The 15050-nt window shown below is 37.9% G+C and overlaps 1 protein-coding gene across 3 annotated transcripts in view; it reads left to right on the forward strand.

The window, feature by feature from the left end:
• The window catches only part of LOC311301455 (potassium channel, voltage gated eag related subfamily H, member 7), an 81054-nt gene that overhangs the window by 55305 nt on the left and 10699 nt on the right, over nt 1-15050 (forward strand). For all 3 annotated transcript variants that reach the window (XM_084426578.1, XM_084426579.1, XM_084426580.1), the window contains 4 exons: nt 9356-9781; nt 10139-10538; nt 13040-13239; nt 14298-14541. In XM_084426578.1, the coding sequence (XP_084282704.1) occupies nt 9356-9781; nt 10139-10538; nt 13040-13239; nt 14298-14541 (1270 nt within the window). The remainder of the gene's footprint in view (nt 1-9355; nt 9782-10138; nt 10539-13039; nt 13240-14297; nt 14542-15050) is intronic.

Below are 15050 nucleotides of genomic sequence, written 5' to 3' on the forward strand. Positions count from 1 at the left end.
TGCAGTATAGTCCGGAAAGATGGCAATTGACTCTCCGTTGAATTTCAGCGGGGCTTGAGTGCGCGCACGGCTCAACACCTCAACACAATCTTGGTAGTAGTGAAGTTTAGCCACGATGGCGCGTGGTTTTCCTTCCGATCTTCTAGGAGCCAAACTTCTATGCGAACGGTCCACAAGTACGTCCTTTTCCAGTTGTAGCGTTTCTCTCAGCAGCCTCGAAACCGACACAGTGGAGCTTGATCCATCCGTCTCAGCTACCCCCAGTATCCTGATATTGCACCTTCTCATCCTTCCCTCCATGTCTTCGCATTTTCCTCTTAGCACGGTCATCTCTGCTTTCAAGTCAGTTACCACAGACTGTAAAGTTGTCACCTCGTCAGACCACGTTGATAGCCCGCCTTCCACCTCTCTTATCGTAGCCTTCATTTGGTCTATCTCTGAGTGAATCGCCGCCGTATTATTTATTATTTCCTTTTTAACTGCTTGCAATTCGTTTTTAAGAAAATTGAAATCATCGGAAAGCGCACTTTTCAGTTCAGATTTGATCACTGCTGAGATGTCCGCTTTTAACGAACGAAGGATCTCTGATTTCAAGGCCACCGTGTCCATTTTCTCTGGGCTGTCCAGCGGGGTTGGGGTCGTTCGGGATCGCGTGATGGTAGAGCACGAAGTCGAGGCGGCGTTGGGCCTAGTGTTGGATGATGCGTCGTATTTATACTTGCGTAGCTTTTCCGCCATTGACCCGCACATCAACTATTTCCTCATTTCAGAACCAGAATCAGAGCAGATTTTATACAATGTTTTGTAATGTAAGGCGTTTATTTATTTTATAAAACAGGGATTCGGCGAGAGCCCGAGCTAGACACGTCTTACTCCATTGGCATACAAGAGCGCCCCCCTATGTTTAGCACTTCTAATGATATAATAATTTGTTACATTTGTTTAGAGCTTTTCACTTCTCCTATTATTACCTGCTCAAAGTGAATTGCTTTGTTGTTTTCCTTTTTTGTAAGTCCCTTTTGGATAAAAGCATCAGCTAAATGAAATGTCCACTACTGTTTTTTTTGGGGGGGGGGGGCTTAATGTGTGAAGCCTGAAGTTGACTTGACACCACTGAAATTCCTATCGTCGTAATTTAATATGCAATTCATAGTTTGCAGTCACGTGACTACCATGGATACCTGGCAGGCAACAAACGGGTATTTTCTACATAGAGTCCTGTAGTTCCAGGTCTTAGTAGCTATCAAGTCTGTTAGCGAGCTAGCTGCATAACTATGGACTAGGATTAACTCCAAGGTAGCTAAATTGTGTAAAGCAGACAAGGTTTTTTAAGATAATCGAGGAGTAATAATTCCTCCGTAAATAATCTAGCTCTACTGTTGGGTCATCTCTGGTTCTCATTGAAAACCATAGATATCACAAACCTCAAAACAACCTATCACACACTTTTGTTGTTGTTAGCAAAAGACGACAGCTGTTACTGTGCGTTCACACCGCCACCGGCGAGAGCGTCAAAGTGCCCGGAAGTCATTCATTTTCAATGAACTTTGCCGCTCTCGCCAGCGGCGGTGTGAACGTACAGTTAGCCTAGCTTAGACTCATAACACAAACAGCTGACTCGGCGAACCAGCTGGTGGTGTTGATTGACGAAACTACAGGGTAACTTAAAGACACGATTAATTACATGATCATACACCCATTGTATTCAAACAAATGTTGAAATTACCTTTGATGGAGTGATGGAATGATCACTGCACAGACGTGTATACTGTGAAGGTTGCTTATCTCATCTGCGGTTAGTGCATCCAATCGCACAACAACTATCTGGCATGTCGTTTACACCTCAAAACACCAACTTTTGTATAGTAAAACTGGCGACGTCCTGGCAAGATCCTTGATTAGTTTACTGGTTTTCGTTGCTGGAGAATGACGTTCTTGCCCACCAGCCAGTACGTGTGACGTCACGTGCAAAGTATAAATAGTCTGAAGAGAATAGCTCACCTTGACTAGGACACTATTCAAAGTTTTGTGTTGTCACTCAAAACAATCAAATCTCTAGACTCATCTATGTTCTGGAGTTCTAAGAACATTCTCTTTAGTTCTATCTTTGCAGGTCTCATTGTTTCCCTGAGATCTGCCACGGTTAAAAAAAGTGATGGAAAAATGCCTCCACTTATATATTATCCAGCATGTTGGTTTTTAAAGGTATAACACCTATGTACTATATGGACCCAAGGTCTTATTTTTTGCATATATATTTAATAACGGGATCTATAAAGGTTATAAGCTATAATGTTAAGGGCCTTCATAGCCTTATGAAGAGAAAAATGATTCTCCGTCAGCTAAAACAAACTAACTGTCAAATAGCTTTCTTGCAAGAAACGTATCTCTCTGACGCAGAACAGAGATGTTAAAATACCAGTCTTCTGAATTTGGTTTTACATTTGACTCTTATAGACATGCATCTTCCATTCTAAGATAGATTATTTTTTCAAAGAAGAGCTATAGAATAGTAGATATGAAGATATTACAAATGACAATTTCGGACTATTCACCAGTAGAACTAATGTGGAGCATAGGACATAGACAAACTTCCATACAATGGAGATTAAATGCCTCGCTCCTTAATGATAAAGAATTTATTTCATTTGTCACAACAGAACTTAAATTATATCTAAGTATAAATGACTCTACAGAGGTATCACCACTCATAGTATGGGATTGTGCAAAAGCATATCTCAGAGGTCGGATTATTTCATTCGCAAGTGCCAAGAAAAGAGAGAGAGTAGCTAAACAACAAGAATTAGAACACACTATTAAAAATTTAGAGAAACAACATAAACAAAACTCAAACCCACAACTACTAAATATAATAAAGGATGCGCGAAGAGAATACAATAGCTTAATCACTGATAAGATTGAAGGCAATCTAAGACTTATTAACCAAAGATAAAATGAACATGGCAATAGGGCTAGCAGATTGTTAGCAATTAGATTAAGAGAGCAAAGATCTTCAAACATCGTACAAAAAATAAAATCTCGTAGCTCTATCAATCCCCGTACTAAGCCTGATGAAATTGCAGAATCCTTTGCAGATTTCTACAAATTCTGATACTTGCTCTGATGATAATATTCTGGCACCGTTCCTAAATAATATAAAATTGAATTAAATTTGGCCCCAATTTCATAAAGTAGGTTCAAACACTCTACACAAATCCACTCGCCTCAGTGAGAGTTAACGGTTGTAGATCTGGACGCTTTACTCTAGAACGCGGATGCAGACAAGGATGTCCATTGTCGCCCTTGCTGTTTGCTATCAGCATCGAACTCCTTGCTCAACTCATTCGGGACGACAGTGCAATTAAGGGAATTGTAATTGGAGAAGAGGAACATAAGTTGTCCTTATACACCGATGATGTCCTACTTTTCCTAACAGAACCTGAGACAACAATTCCATATTTAAAAAAGCTAATTCTCAAGTATGGGTACTACTCTGGATTTAAAGTGAATCTGGATAAAACTGAGGCCATAGTCAAGTCAAGTAAAAGCAGGTTCAAATGGCCCAAGAATGGGTTTAAATACTTGGGCATCTTTATTCCCTCCTCTTTGGACCAGTTATACTGTACGATACAAACTATAAAAAAGTGATTAAAAATATTAGTGAAGATTTAAATGGTTAGACAGCTCTCCCTCTCTCTCTGATTGGCCGTGTTGAATCTATTCATATGAATGTCCTGCTGAGATTACACTATTTGTTTCAGATGTTACCCATAGAAGTGCCAAAATCTTTGATTTGCTTAATAAAATAATTTCTAAATTAGTTTGGCAAGGAAAACGGCCAAGAAAAAGGCTTTAAATACAATCGCCTAAAACAAATGGCGGGATGGGACTCCCAAACTTTAGGTTTTACTTTTGGGCAGCTCAATTGAGGCCCCTGGTTTCATGGATGAGAGAAGACACACAAACCCAGTGGATCAATATTGAAAAGAACTTCTGTTCCATGCCCCTTAATAGTACCCTTTTCCAGTGTATCATTAAAAAATGCCTCCATGGGTGAATGGACCAAAGTTACTTTAAAAATGTGGAGAACTATACAAAGATCAAAATCTCATCTGCAGCAAGCATTGGCTATCTTAATGACTTTGCACCATCTCGTACAGACGTGGGTTTCAAAAAGTGGTCACAATATGGACTTGATTATCTGCACCAATTATTTCATAATTAAATAAAATTTGAAAATCATTTGAACAAATAAGAAATGGATTTACACTCTCAAGGTCAGAATTTTTTCGATATTTACAACTGAGACATTTCCTCACAATGCATAAGGAACTAGAAATGATTAAAAAACCCTCCCCAATAGAAGTTTATTTTAAAGAAATACAAATTGGACATGCGGTCAAAGAAATTATTTCTAAAGGATATCTGTTATTTTTGTCTAAGAATTCAAATAACACATTACAGATCAAGGAAAAATGGGAGGCCGCAATTAATGAAACAGTCCCTCTTGAAACTTGGGAGGAAGCTTGTGGAGACATCTACATCTCGTTGTACTCTAATGTCTGGAGGGAATTCAAATGGAAGATAATAACCAGATTTTTTCGAACTCCACAGATAATTGCAAAGTGGAATCCATCCTGCTCAGACAAGTGCTGGAGAAATTGTGGCCAGCATGTTGGTAACCACACCCATATTTTGTGGTCATGTCCAAAATTAAGAAATTACTCTTCCATTATGAAATCCCAGAAGACCCCATAATAGCCCTTCTAGGTGTGCGTCCAGAGGGCCTTGAGGGTAGAGCTAAAATATATTTACAACAAATTTTACTCGTTGCAGCCATCAAATGTATTACATGCAGATGGTTAAAATTTGACCCTCCATCATACAACGCTTGGATTCAAAAAGTATGGGAGTTGTACGAAATGGAACAAATCACATTTGCATCACAACTTCAGAAAACGGTTTTCTTAAAGAAGTGGGCTCCTGTAATGCCTTTAATACTCATGAGTTATACTGTCATATCCACCCTGTGTTCATCTCTGCCTTTCTCAATTATTATTATTTTTTTTATTCCTCCCCCTGGCCTGTACTAGGTGTATTTGTTTTCATTCTCTGTATAATGTGTACGATATAATTAAGTTTTGAAGAATTGTCAATATTGTGGGAACATGATGGACTAACATGTTAAAACCCAGTGCCATACTGTATTGTATGTAATGCTGTGGTTCTAAAAAAAAAAGTAAAAAAAAAACAAAAAAACAATCAAATCCAACTGATGTAGCGTTCAGTGGCGGAATCCATTGACGATCCGCCTGATGAACAGTTGAGCGAAATCAACAAAAATTTGGATGTGCTGAGAGAGCTTCTAGTCCCTCATAGGAAGAAAGCGTGAATGATTTCAATTGGGGTCAACCTGAGTGATAAAGGTGGGGACCTTTCTGTCAAACGTGGTGTCACAGGAGTTGGACCACGCCTAAGGTGATTAGTTAGGAAAGTGAAGTTAGAGAAAGAACCTTATTTAACATACATGTATTATATAACCACATAGTATACACTTCATGTCTGGAATAAGTAGTAGGAACTAATATTGAAACATGAAGTAAATACAACTATATTATTATAGTACAAAGCATAGTAGGGTTGAAAGTGTACAGTATATGCATAGATGCACCATTAATGACTAAACACATATATGCAAAATATTGTCTCAGTTTGTGTTGCTCTCCCTCCTTTTCTGTCTATTTCTGTCAGTGGTGCTGTTTTTGTTTGTTTGCCACATTATAGACTTGTTGCCCATAACTAACCAGATGGCCAGTTACTGTACACACACAGATGGCTTGTTTCGTCTTTTTCATCCTTTGAGTCGTGCTGGTTGAAGAGTTGGACTCTAATTAAACTGGGTCTTGGCATCTATTCCTGAAACTCAGCCTCCCACGCACCCTCAACCTTTATGCCAAATGTGATTTCACTCTTTCTGATTGACCCCTTTTTAATAATATCTCTTTATACTCTTCTTAATAGTATTGAAAAATCCTCAGGATATTAAACTGAAAAAGTTCCTCATGAGTCACTCATATTCACATTCAACCTTGTGTTTTTAACACATTCATATTAGAATAAAAATAACCAAGCTATCCACAGTATCTCAAATATAAACAGAACTTGTGTACACGCTGAAAAGGTGGATTTGTAAGTAAGCATGCAAAGGACACTAAAAGCAAGAGTTTGATTACCGCACTGCATTATTGATTAATAATTAAATCCCAATCATTTATCCACTGCAGGGACAACGTCATTCTGGCAGGACACAACTTATCAAGTGACACACAGACATGCTTACGGATACACAGGGATGCTGGCTGATACAGTAATTAGGTGAACACATAGTTTACAGCCAGCTCCAGTTGTTCTATACTAATTATGACGGACTTGGTCAATACAGAACTTTTGTGACCTGCACTATTATTTTGAACGTTTTTACCCATTTTGAGTGAGCACTAAATTAAAAATAAAATAAAAATGTTTTGGGGGTCTGTAGATAAGTGACAGTAAAGACGTTTATAATATTACAAAAAAGTTCTATTTTATATAAATGTTCTTCCTTTGAACTTTCTATTTATCATAGATTCCTGGAAAAAAGGTTTAATGGTTTACACAAATATTAAGGATCATGTGATACTGAAGGCTGCTAAAAATTCAGCTTCGCCATCACAGGAATAAATGACATTTTAAAATATATTATGATAAAAAGAAAATGGTTATTTTAAATTGTATTAACATTTCCTCCTGTGTGACCTCTTAGTGTCCGCACCCCATGGGCTTCCCAGCAGAAACCTACATTATTCAGCAAGTGCGTGCGTGAGAAGTGAGAGAACCCTCCATGACACAAATACACACAAAGGCTAGATGAAGGCTTGGCAATTACTGAAACAGAAAGCAAGAGGAAATGATCTCTCATCCTCTCTGTATCAGTGGAGGAGTGGAGAGGAGAATTGCCTCTGTGACATTGAGACTGTCCTAGTATGTCCCACACGCATGCTGTCATAGATTGCTGTACAAACTTAAGCAGCTGTTGACTCATTTGTAATAATAGGTATTTCTGTATGCTTCTGTAATATATTGTGGTATATGATATGCATTCATTTGCTTACTGAACACCCAGGCTGGTCCTTTCCGTTCAGCCTGGTTCCCTGATGGGAAGGACATAACAGCCTTTCTGTTTGTAATTTTTTCTCTGGCTGGGATGGTGTGCTGTGGTCCGTTATTAACTTATGGCTGCATCAGCCGTGACCTGTCACCATGTGGCCTTCTCTCTGCTTTTAACATTGCCTTCTAAAAGCTGGATCATGAAATTTGCATCATAAGCAATGATGTATTGCTCTCTCTTTCTTCAATTTCTCTTTCCCCCAAATTTCTAGAAAGTAGACACAGTATATCATGATCTTTCGGAAGAAAGGAGGTCAGTGTACTAGTAGACATACTCTAACATTCACATTGCAAAACTTCCTCATCAATCCAAATAGATTATTTCTTGAAACGAAGCTGCAAAAATGGTTTGATCAGAAATGTTCATGATTTTGGCACCTGAATGTGATTACATTAACATAAAACCACCCAAGTTTATGCATCAATGGCTATTTATTGTTCAGGAACATGGTCTGCCTTGAACTACAGTATGATCTGTGCTGGTACAGAAACTAATTTACATATTTTATTCTTAAAGGTACAGTAGCAAAAACTGTGCATTTAATCCTAAGGGCCCTATTTTAATGATCTAAGCGCATGGTCTTAAGTGTACAGCTCAAGTGCACTTAGGGTGTGTCCGAATCCACTTTTGCTAGTTTAACGATGGGAAAAATGGTCGGCGCGCCCAGCGCATGGTCTAAAACGTTTTTTTCCCATTCTCTTAATGAGTAATGGGTGTGTTTTGGGCATAGCGTGCAATAAACCAATCAGAGTGTCATTTCCCATTCCTTTTAAAAGCCAGTTGCGCTTGCACCATGGCGGGTTGCTATTTACATGGCGGAATTTGCAAGCGGAAAGACTGAACGCTTCTGCTCGTGTGCGAGGTTAAAGCGCACAAGCAGATCATCTATGGGACAAGCCGGATTCCACCATATCTTTATGTAAACAATATTAAGGTGGGGTGGTGTGGCGCAATGGATAAGACACATGCCTTTGGTGTGAGAGACCCGGGTTCGAATCCACTGTGAGACACCAATGTGTCCCTGAGCAAGACACTTAATCCCTAGTTGCTCCAGAGGCGTGCGACCTCTGACATATATAGCAATTGTAAGTCGCTTTGGATAAAAGCGTCAGCTAAATGTAAATGTAAATGTAATACTTTTTAATTATGTAATTATTTATTATCTTTTTTAATATTTAGCATGTTTGTGTGCTGCTACGCGTCCCTGTGTGTGTAATAAGCAGAGTGTATGTGTGTTGTGCACCCGCCTATAGGCGCATATTACTAATGCGCTCTTTAAATAACAAAAAAATATATACTGCGCCATTGACTTTAGACCAGGTTTTTGTTAGTCAATGGCGCAGTCTATTTCAGTTGCCTCAAAATAGCAACGTGCCAACATTGCGCCTGAACACACCTCGTTTTCAGACCAGCACGCCCATGGGGTCCACAAATAGGCACAAAAAAACTGGCTTAAACTGAATAACAAGTTGCTCTTTGGATCATTTTCAAATCATCCTCATCAGGATTTGCATAAACTGTATAAACCTCAGCTCGGGTGCATGTTGTCATTTAAGTAAAAGTATGCTATACCAAATTTTAAGACATTCTAAAATCCATAAACATGACCAGTTGCCATAATCTAATTTCTAAAAAAAATTAAATATTATTATTAACATCATGAAAACTATAACTGAATCCAATTAAGAGAAATAATCGTCACATTTGACACTATATAATGTGTACATTTCATACACGAGCCACTGTGTTGTTTCCAGGCTCTGATTTAGCAGCTTTTGATATTGTTGCTAGTCGTTGCAAAATATAAAAGCACTATTCCTGGGAGAGCCTGGGTTCTCCCAAGGTTTTTTTTTTTCTCCATTAGGTCACCGGATGGAGTTTTTCGGTTCCTTGCCACTGTTGCCTTTGGCTTGCTCAGTTGGGGATATTTGGGGATATTTAATTTAATTAATCAATCAACAATACTATTGATCAGCATTACCAAATGTGGATGTTTTCCACTAGAAACAAACATTGATGTATTATTTTAATTTAATACTGTGAAGCTGCTTTGATACAATCTGTATTGTGAAAAGCGCTATATAAATAAACTTGACTTGACTTGACTTGACTTATTGTTGTCATAGTAACCACATCTTTATGCTTCAGGTGTTATCGCTAGGCGCCGACGTGCTTCCAGAGTATAAGCTTCAGACACCAGGCATCAACAAGTTCACCATTCTACACTACAGCCCCTTTAAGGCAGTCTGGGATTGGCTGATTCTGCTGCTAGTCATCTACACCGCTATTTTCACGCCCTACAGTGCAGCCTTCCTGCTCAATGACCTGGAGGAGGAGAGGAGACGTGAGTGTGGTTATTCCTGCAGCCCTCTCAACGTGGTGGACCTCATAGTGGACATTATGTTTATTGTAGACATTCTTATCAATTTCCGGACTACGTACGTCAACGCAAACGAGGAGGTGGTCAGCCATCCAGCTAAGATAGCTGTGCATTACTTCAAGGGGTGGTTCTTCATAGACATGGTGGCAGCCATACCCTTTGACCTGCTCATATTTGAGGCAGGATCAGAAGAGGTGAGCATATGTATATGCAAATGTATGTGTGGTTTGATTTATTTTAAAAGTTCTATAATTTACGATGAAGGCGTTTTCATGCTATTCATATTGTTCAAAGTCTGAGTTTTGGATTTTAACAAATCCATAGTGACTATTTAAAAAAATAAAAAAATAATATACTTAAAATGAAATAATATATATTAAATATAATATACACCAACAGCTGAGCTTTAATGCTTAAAAATGGCTAGAGATATGAATATATGACAGACTGTTTTAGCTTTCTTGCAATAAATATTTTGTAATTTTTATCTAAATACATTATTTACATTATGTAAGCGTGAATTTACAGTATGTTTGCACTCTCTCGTTCAGACAACGACTCTGATTGGCCTATTGAAGACCGCCAGACTTCTCCGATTGGTCCGTGTGGCACGGAAGCTGGATCGTTACTCAGAGTATGGGGCGGCTGTCCTCATGCTCCTCATGTGTATATTTGCGCTGATTGCTCATTGGTTGGCTTGCATATGGTATGCAATCGGCAATGTAGAGAGGCCCTATCTGGCGCACACGATTGGCTGGTTGGATAATCTGGGCATGTCCATCGGCAAGCAGTACAACGTCAGTGACCGCTCCTCTGGCCCCTCAATCAGGGACAAGTATGTGACAGCACTGTATTTCACATTCAGCAGTCTGACCAGCGTGGGGTTTGGAAATGTGTCACCAAATACCAACTCAGAGAAGATCTTCTCCATCTGTGTCATGCTCATTGGCTGTGGGTATCAATATGTCGCACCTTTAAAATTTAACTTTAAAATTTAAATTTAACTTATGCCATCACCAGTACCGCAAAGGTCACCGTGATTTTGCTAAGACATGTTCCTGGATCAACATATTTTGTTGATCCTGGAACAACATTTCTGTCCGAAAATTTTGTCCTAACCCTATCCCTGCCCCTAAACCTGCCCATAACTTATCCCTAAAATCAGAGGGAGATGATAGGTGAATAACACTGATGTACAAGCTTCTAACCCTGATTGTAAACCTAAACATGACATAAACTTTAAACTTGTCCCTCAAATCTGATAGGTTGATTGAAACGTTCTTCCAGGATCAAAGAAGATGTTGATCCAGGAACATGTTGCACTTGGTCAAATCACGTTCACCCCCGAAACCTACCAATCACAGAAAACATTGTGCATTTTTACATTTTCAATGTTGATTTGATTTGAAAAATGCTGTTTTCCTCATTGGGACCAAAAAATGTCCCGACAAGGATTTCGCATATTGCCATCTTTGTGTGGACATTTTGTACACACACACACACACACACAAAATATATATATATATATATATATACACTACTGTTTTTGAAAGAGGTCTTTTGAAAGAGGGCTCACCAAGGCTGATTTGATTTGATTTGACAATTTTTATTATACAGACAAAAAAAAAAAAAGAGAGAGAGCGTACATTAAATCATTAAAGAGACAAGCATAAAAGAGAAAACATTGTCTGCACTTTTATCTATTTAACTTTTATTCTATTTGAAAATATGTGAGTGACCCGTGCTGGCAAAATGAGTCGGAATGCGCACACGCAAAATTACAAGCTACAGGCAAAACAAGTGAAAAAATGACAATTTTGATAGAATCTGAAGTCTTCACAAAAATGAGTTCATTAAGCCCTTGTCTAGTGATCCCAATGCCCCAGAAAGCAATTAAACATCTAAACGTATCTTTATTTGTTTGTTTTCTGAGAGGAGTACCTTTCCTTTGTCCATGAAATAATGCAGTTTTTCTCTGCTCGCTTATCGACGACTGGCACTTCCCCCCAGCACAAGTTTGGTATCTTTTTAAAGTGCAGCATTCCAACTTTGTGAATATTCGATGTCATGAGTCTGAACCAATGAAATGTGATTTTCAAACTCATGCTGATGTAAACAAAATTATCTTACTTGCACTGATTTACAGATCCAAAGCATGAGCACAAAGGCCTCAGACAGTGCGCGATCCTGATATACACATAGCATATACACAGATTTACAAAATATCTGTCTTGGCGAGTATTCACACAAACATTATCTGTTATGTCTTAAGTGAACGTTTGGTTAACTGTTGGGGAAAAACATCTGATGTGTATATTTATATCAGATCAGTGCGGTACATGTCTTAATATATAGGCTGACTTTCATTAATGTTAATCAAACAATTGTGGTATCGTGAAAAAAAAAAATCAATATATATTTTTCCTCTAGATATTTGGTTTTGACTTGGTGTCTGCCAAATTTGGTGTTATTACCAGGGATTTTAAGGTATGGTTGCTAGGTGATTTTCTCGAAATTGACTTTGCTGTCTCTATCGACTAGGTTTAGCTCAGTGTTTTTTTTGTCAAATCATACGTCATTTTGAAGGTTTTTTTATTCGAGAATGTGAAAATAACAACTAATTTTTTTTTATTTGCTCATTGCAACTCATTTTGCCAGCACGGGTCACATATTTTAAAATGCAATTTAGTCCTGTGTTGCCAAATTTTAATGTTCAGCATCATTACTCCAGTCTTCAGTGTCACATGATCCTTCAGAAATCATTCTAATATGCTGATTTACTGCACAAGAAACATTTATTGTTATCATCAATGTTGAAACCAGTGTACTTTTTTTCAGGATTCTTTGATAGCTTTTGTCACATTATAAAGGTCTTTACTGTCACTTTTGATCAATTTAATGAGATGATTTCTGATCATGTGACACTGCAAACTAGAGTAATGATGCTGAAAATTCAGATTTGCCAACACAGAAATAAACTGCATTTTAAAATATATTCAAATAGAAAGCAGTTATTTTAAATTGTAAAAATGTTTCATTGTCTATTTCCAAAAAATGATTTTCATTTGAAATTTCTATTTATCAAAGAATCCTTTAAAAAATGTATCATGGTTTACACAAAAATATTAAGCAGCAGAACTGTTCTCAACATTGAAAATAACAAAAAACTTGTTTACTTAAGCACCAAATCAGCATATTAGAATGATTTTTGAAGGAATTACAGGATTTGTCACAGGAATAGATTACATTTGAAAGTATATTAAAAATAGAGAACAGTCATTTTAAATTGTGATAATGTTTCACAATATTAGTTTTAATGTATAAATGTTTTGATCATATAAATGCCTTGGTGAGCATAAGAGACTTTCAGAAACATTGAAAAAAGAAAAATCTTTACTTGACTTTATAAATGACTTAAATCCTGACCTTTGCCTCCTCTCTTTCTATTCTAGCTCTGATGTATGCTAGTATCTTTGGGAATGTGTCTGCTATAATTCAGCGACTGTACTCTGGAACAGCTCGGTACCATCTGCAGATGCTTCGGGTCAAGGAATTCATTCGCTTTCACCAGATCCCGAACCCACTGAGACAAAGATTAGAGGAGTACTTCCAACATGCGTGGACTTACACCAATGGCATCGACATGAACATGGTACGAGCCAGGCTTTTTTTTTTTTTTTTTTTTTTTTTTACTAAATATGAATTACTGTCATTGAATGAAGACATGCATTGATGTCACTGTGTAAGCTATCTAGTGTTTATAACATATGTATCTCAATCACACAGTATTAATGTCAAATGTGTTCATGTGTCTACGCAGTGATCTGATATGCATTCTCTTTCTTATACGCACTCAAACGGATTGACTTCAACACCCTGGTGAGCAGGAGGTATAGAGTAATGTTTGCTTTTTATCAAAAAAGCTGCAGTCATTTTATCTTAAATGTTTCCATAATGTCTGTATATTTTATAGAAGCATACAGTTGATTTTAAACCTTGAGCAGTGCTGGTTATATGCATACCGTTTTATGAGGTAAGAGTAGTCTAAATGTTATAGCCAATCAAAGTAATTCAAGTTTGGTCCATTTAATGACTGATTTTAAATCAAAAACTCTATTCTCAAAGCTAACGGCAATGGGTACTTTGACTCATCTTGCACACAGGCATTTCTATTTCAGTTAATTTCCTTCAATTAAATCAGTTTCACTTTGATTGACCTAGGTCATACTGACATTTCCTGTTGTGTTAGGCATCAGATTTAGTTAGTCAGTCAGATAGATAGTTACTGCAGATTAATATATTTCCATGACAGTCATTGTTTTTCCCTGGCTGACATCCCAAATCCAATTTTAAACAAGGAACATAGCGTTTTATAGATGAATCAGAAAAATTGGGAGAAAACGTAATTGGCAGTTGCATTTTCTTCTGCTTAATGTGCCATATATCATTTTTGATGAAGCAAGAGCAAATTAAAGGCTAACACAATGCAATGCAATGCAGCAGAAACAAAGGGTCCCAGATGTATTCTTACTTTGCTTCATCTTTTATGTATTTGCAGTTGAGGGAGACAGGGCTATATTAGCATTGTTTTATCTGATCTCTAACGCAAAGCTCTTAAAAACCGGCAATCATTCTGCCCTCCTTCTCTTCTCCATGGGGAACACTCTTTCTGTCCTTTTCTCTCTCTTCCCCTCTCTGCAGGTACTGAAGGGCTTTCCAGAGTGCCTGCAGGCTGATATCTGTCTTCATCTGAATACAAGTTTGCTCCAGAGTTGCAAGGCGTTCAGCGGAGCGACCAAAGGATGCCTTCGGGCACTGGCAATGCGCTTTAAGACCACCCATGCCCCACCAGGTGACACGCTTGTGCATTGTGGGGACGTTCTCACAGCCCTCTACTTTCTCGCCAGGGGATCCATCGAGATTCTGAGAGACGACATAGTGGTGGCTATCCTGGGTGAGCAATAAACAATTAAACAAACTTTCACTGTAAGCCTGTAAACCTGCTAGTAAAACCACCAAAACTTCATGGTGATGAAGAGAGTTTGTTCCATGACTTTCACAAGGTGTCACAATCAGCCCTTGTAAGGGTTAAACCTGTTGTCCTTTGGTTGCCAGGCCAGATCTTTTTAACCATTATGCTTTTCCACCACATAATAAATGACCTTCATATTGTTCTTAAAATGTGTGCATAATCTTTCATCAAAACCTCTCTGAAATGACTTTTTTTGCTGGAACCAAGGCTGCACAAGAAGAAAAAATAGTTTACCATATATCACCCTCCAGTCAAATCCAAAAAGGACAAAAATATGTCCCGTTTAACTTCCAGTTGAACATTTTGCCTTTTGGAAATTAAATGCTTTACAAATGCTGCTAACTTCACATCTAAAAGGCTGGCCTTCTAAAAAAGGAAGTAATGAAAGTAATCTGCTATTTGGATATTTTATATATAGATATATTATATAT

This window comes from Rutilus rutilus (assembly GCF_951802725.1).
Source record: "Rutilus rutilus genome assembly, chromosome: 12".
Lineage (NCBI taxonomy): Eukaryota > Metazoa > Chordata > Actinopteri > Cypriniformes > Leuciscidae > Rutilus > Rutilus rutilus.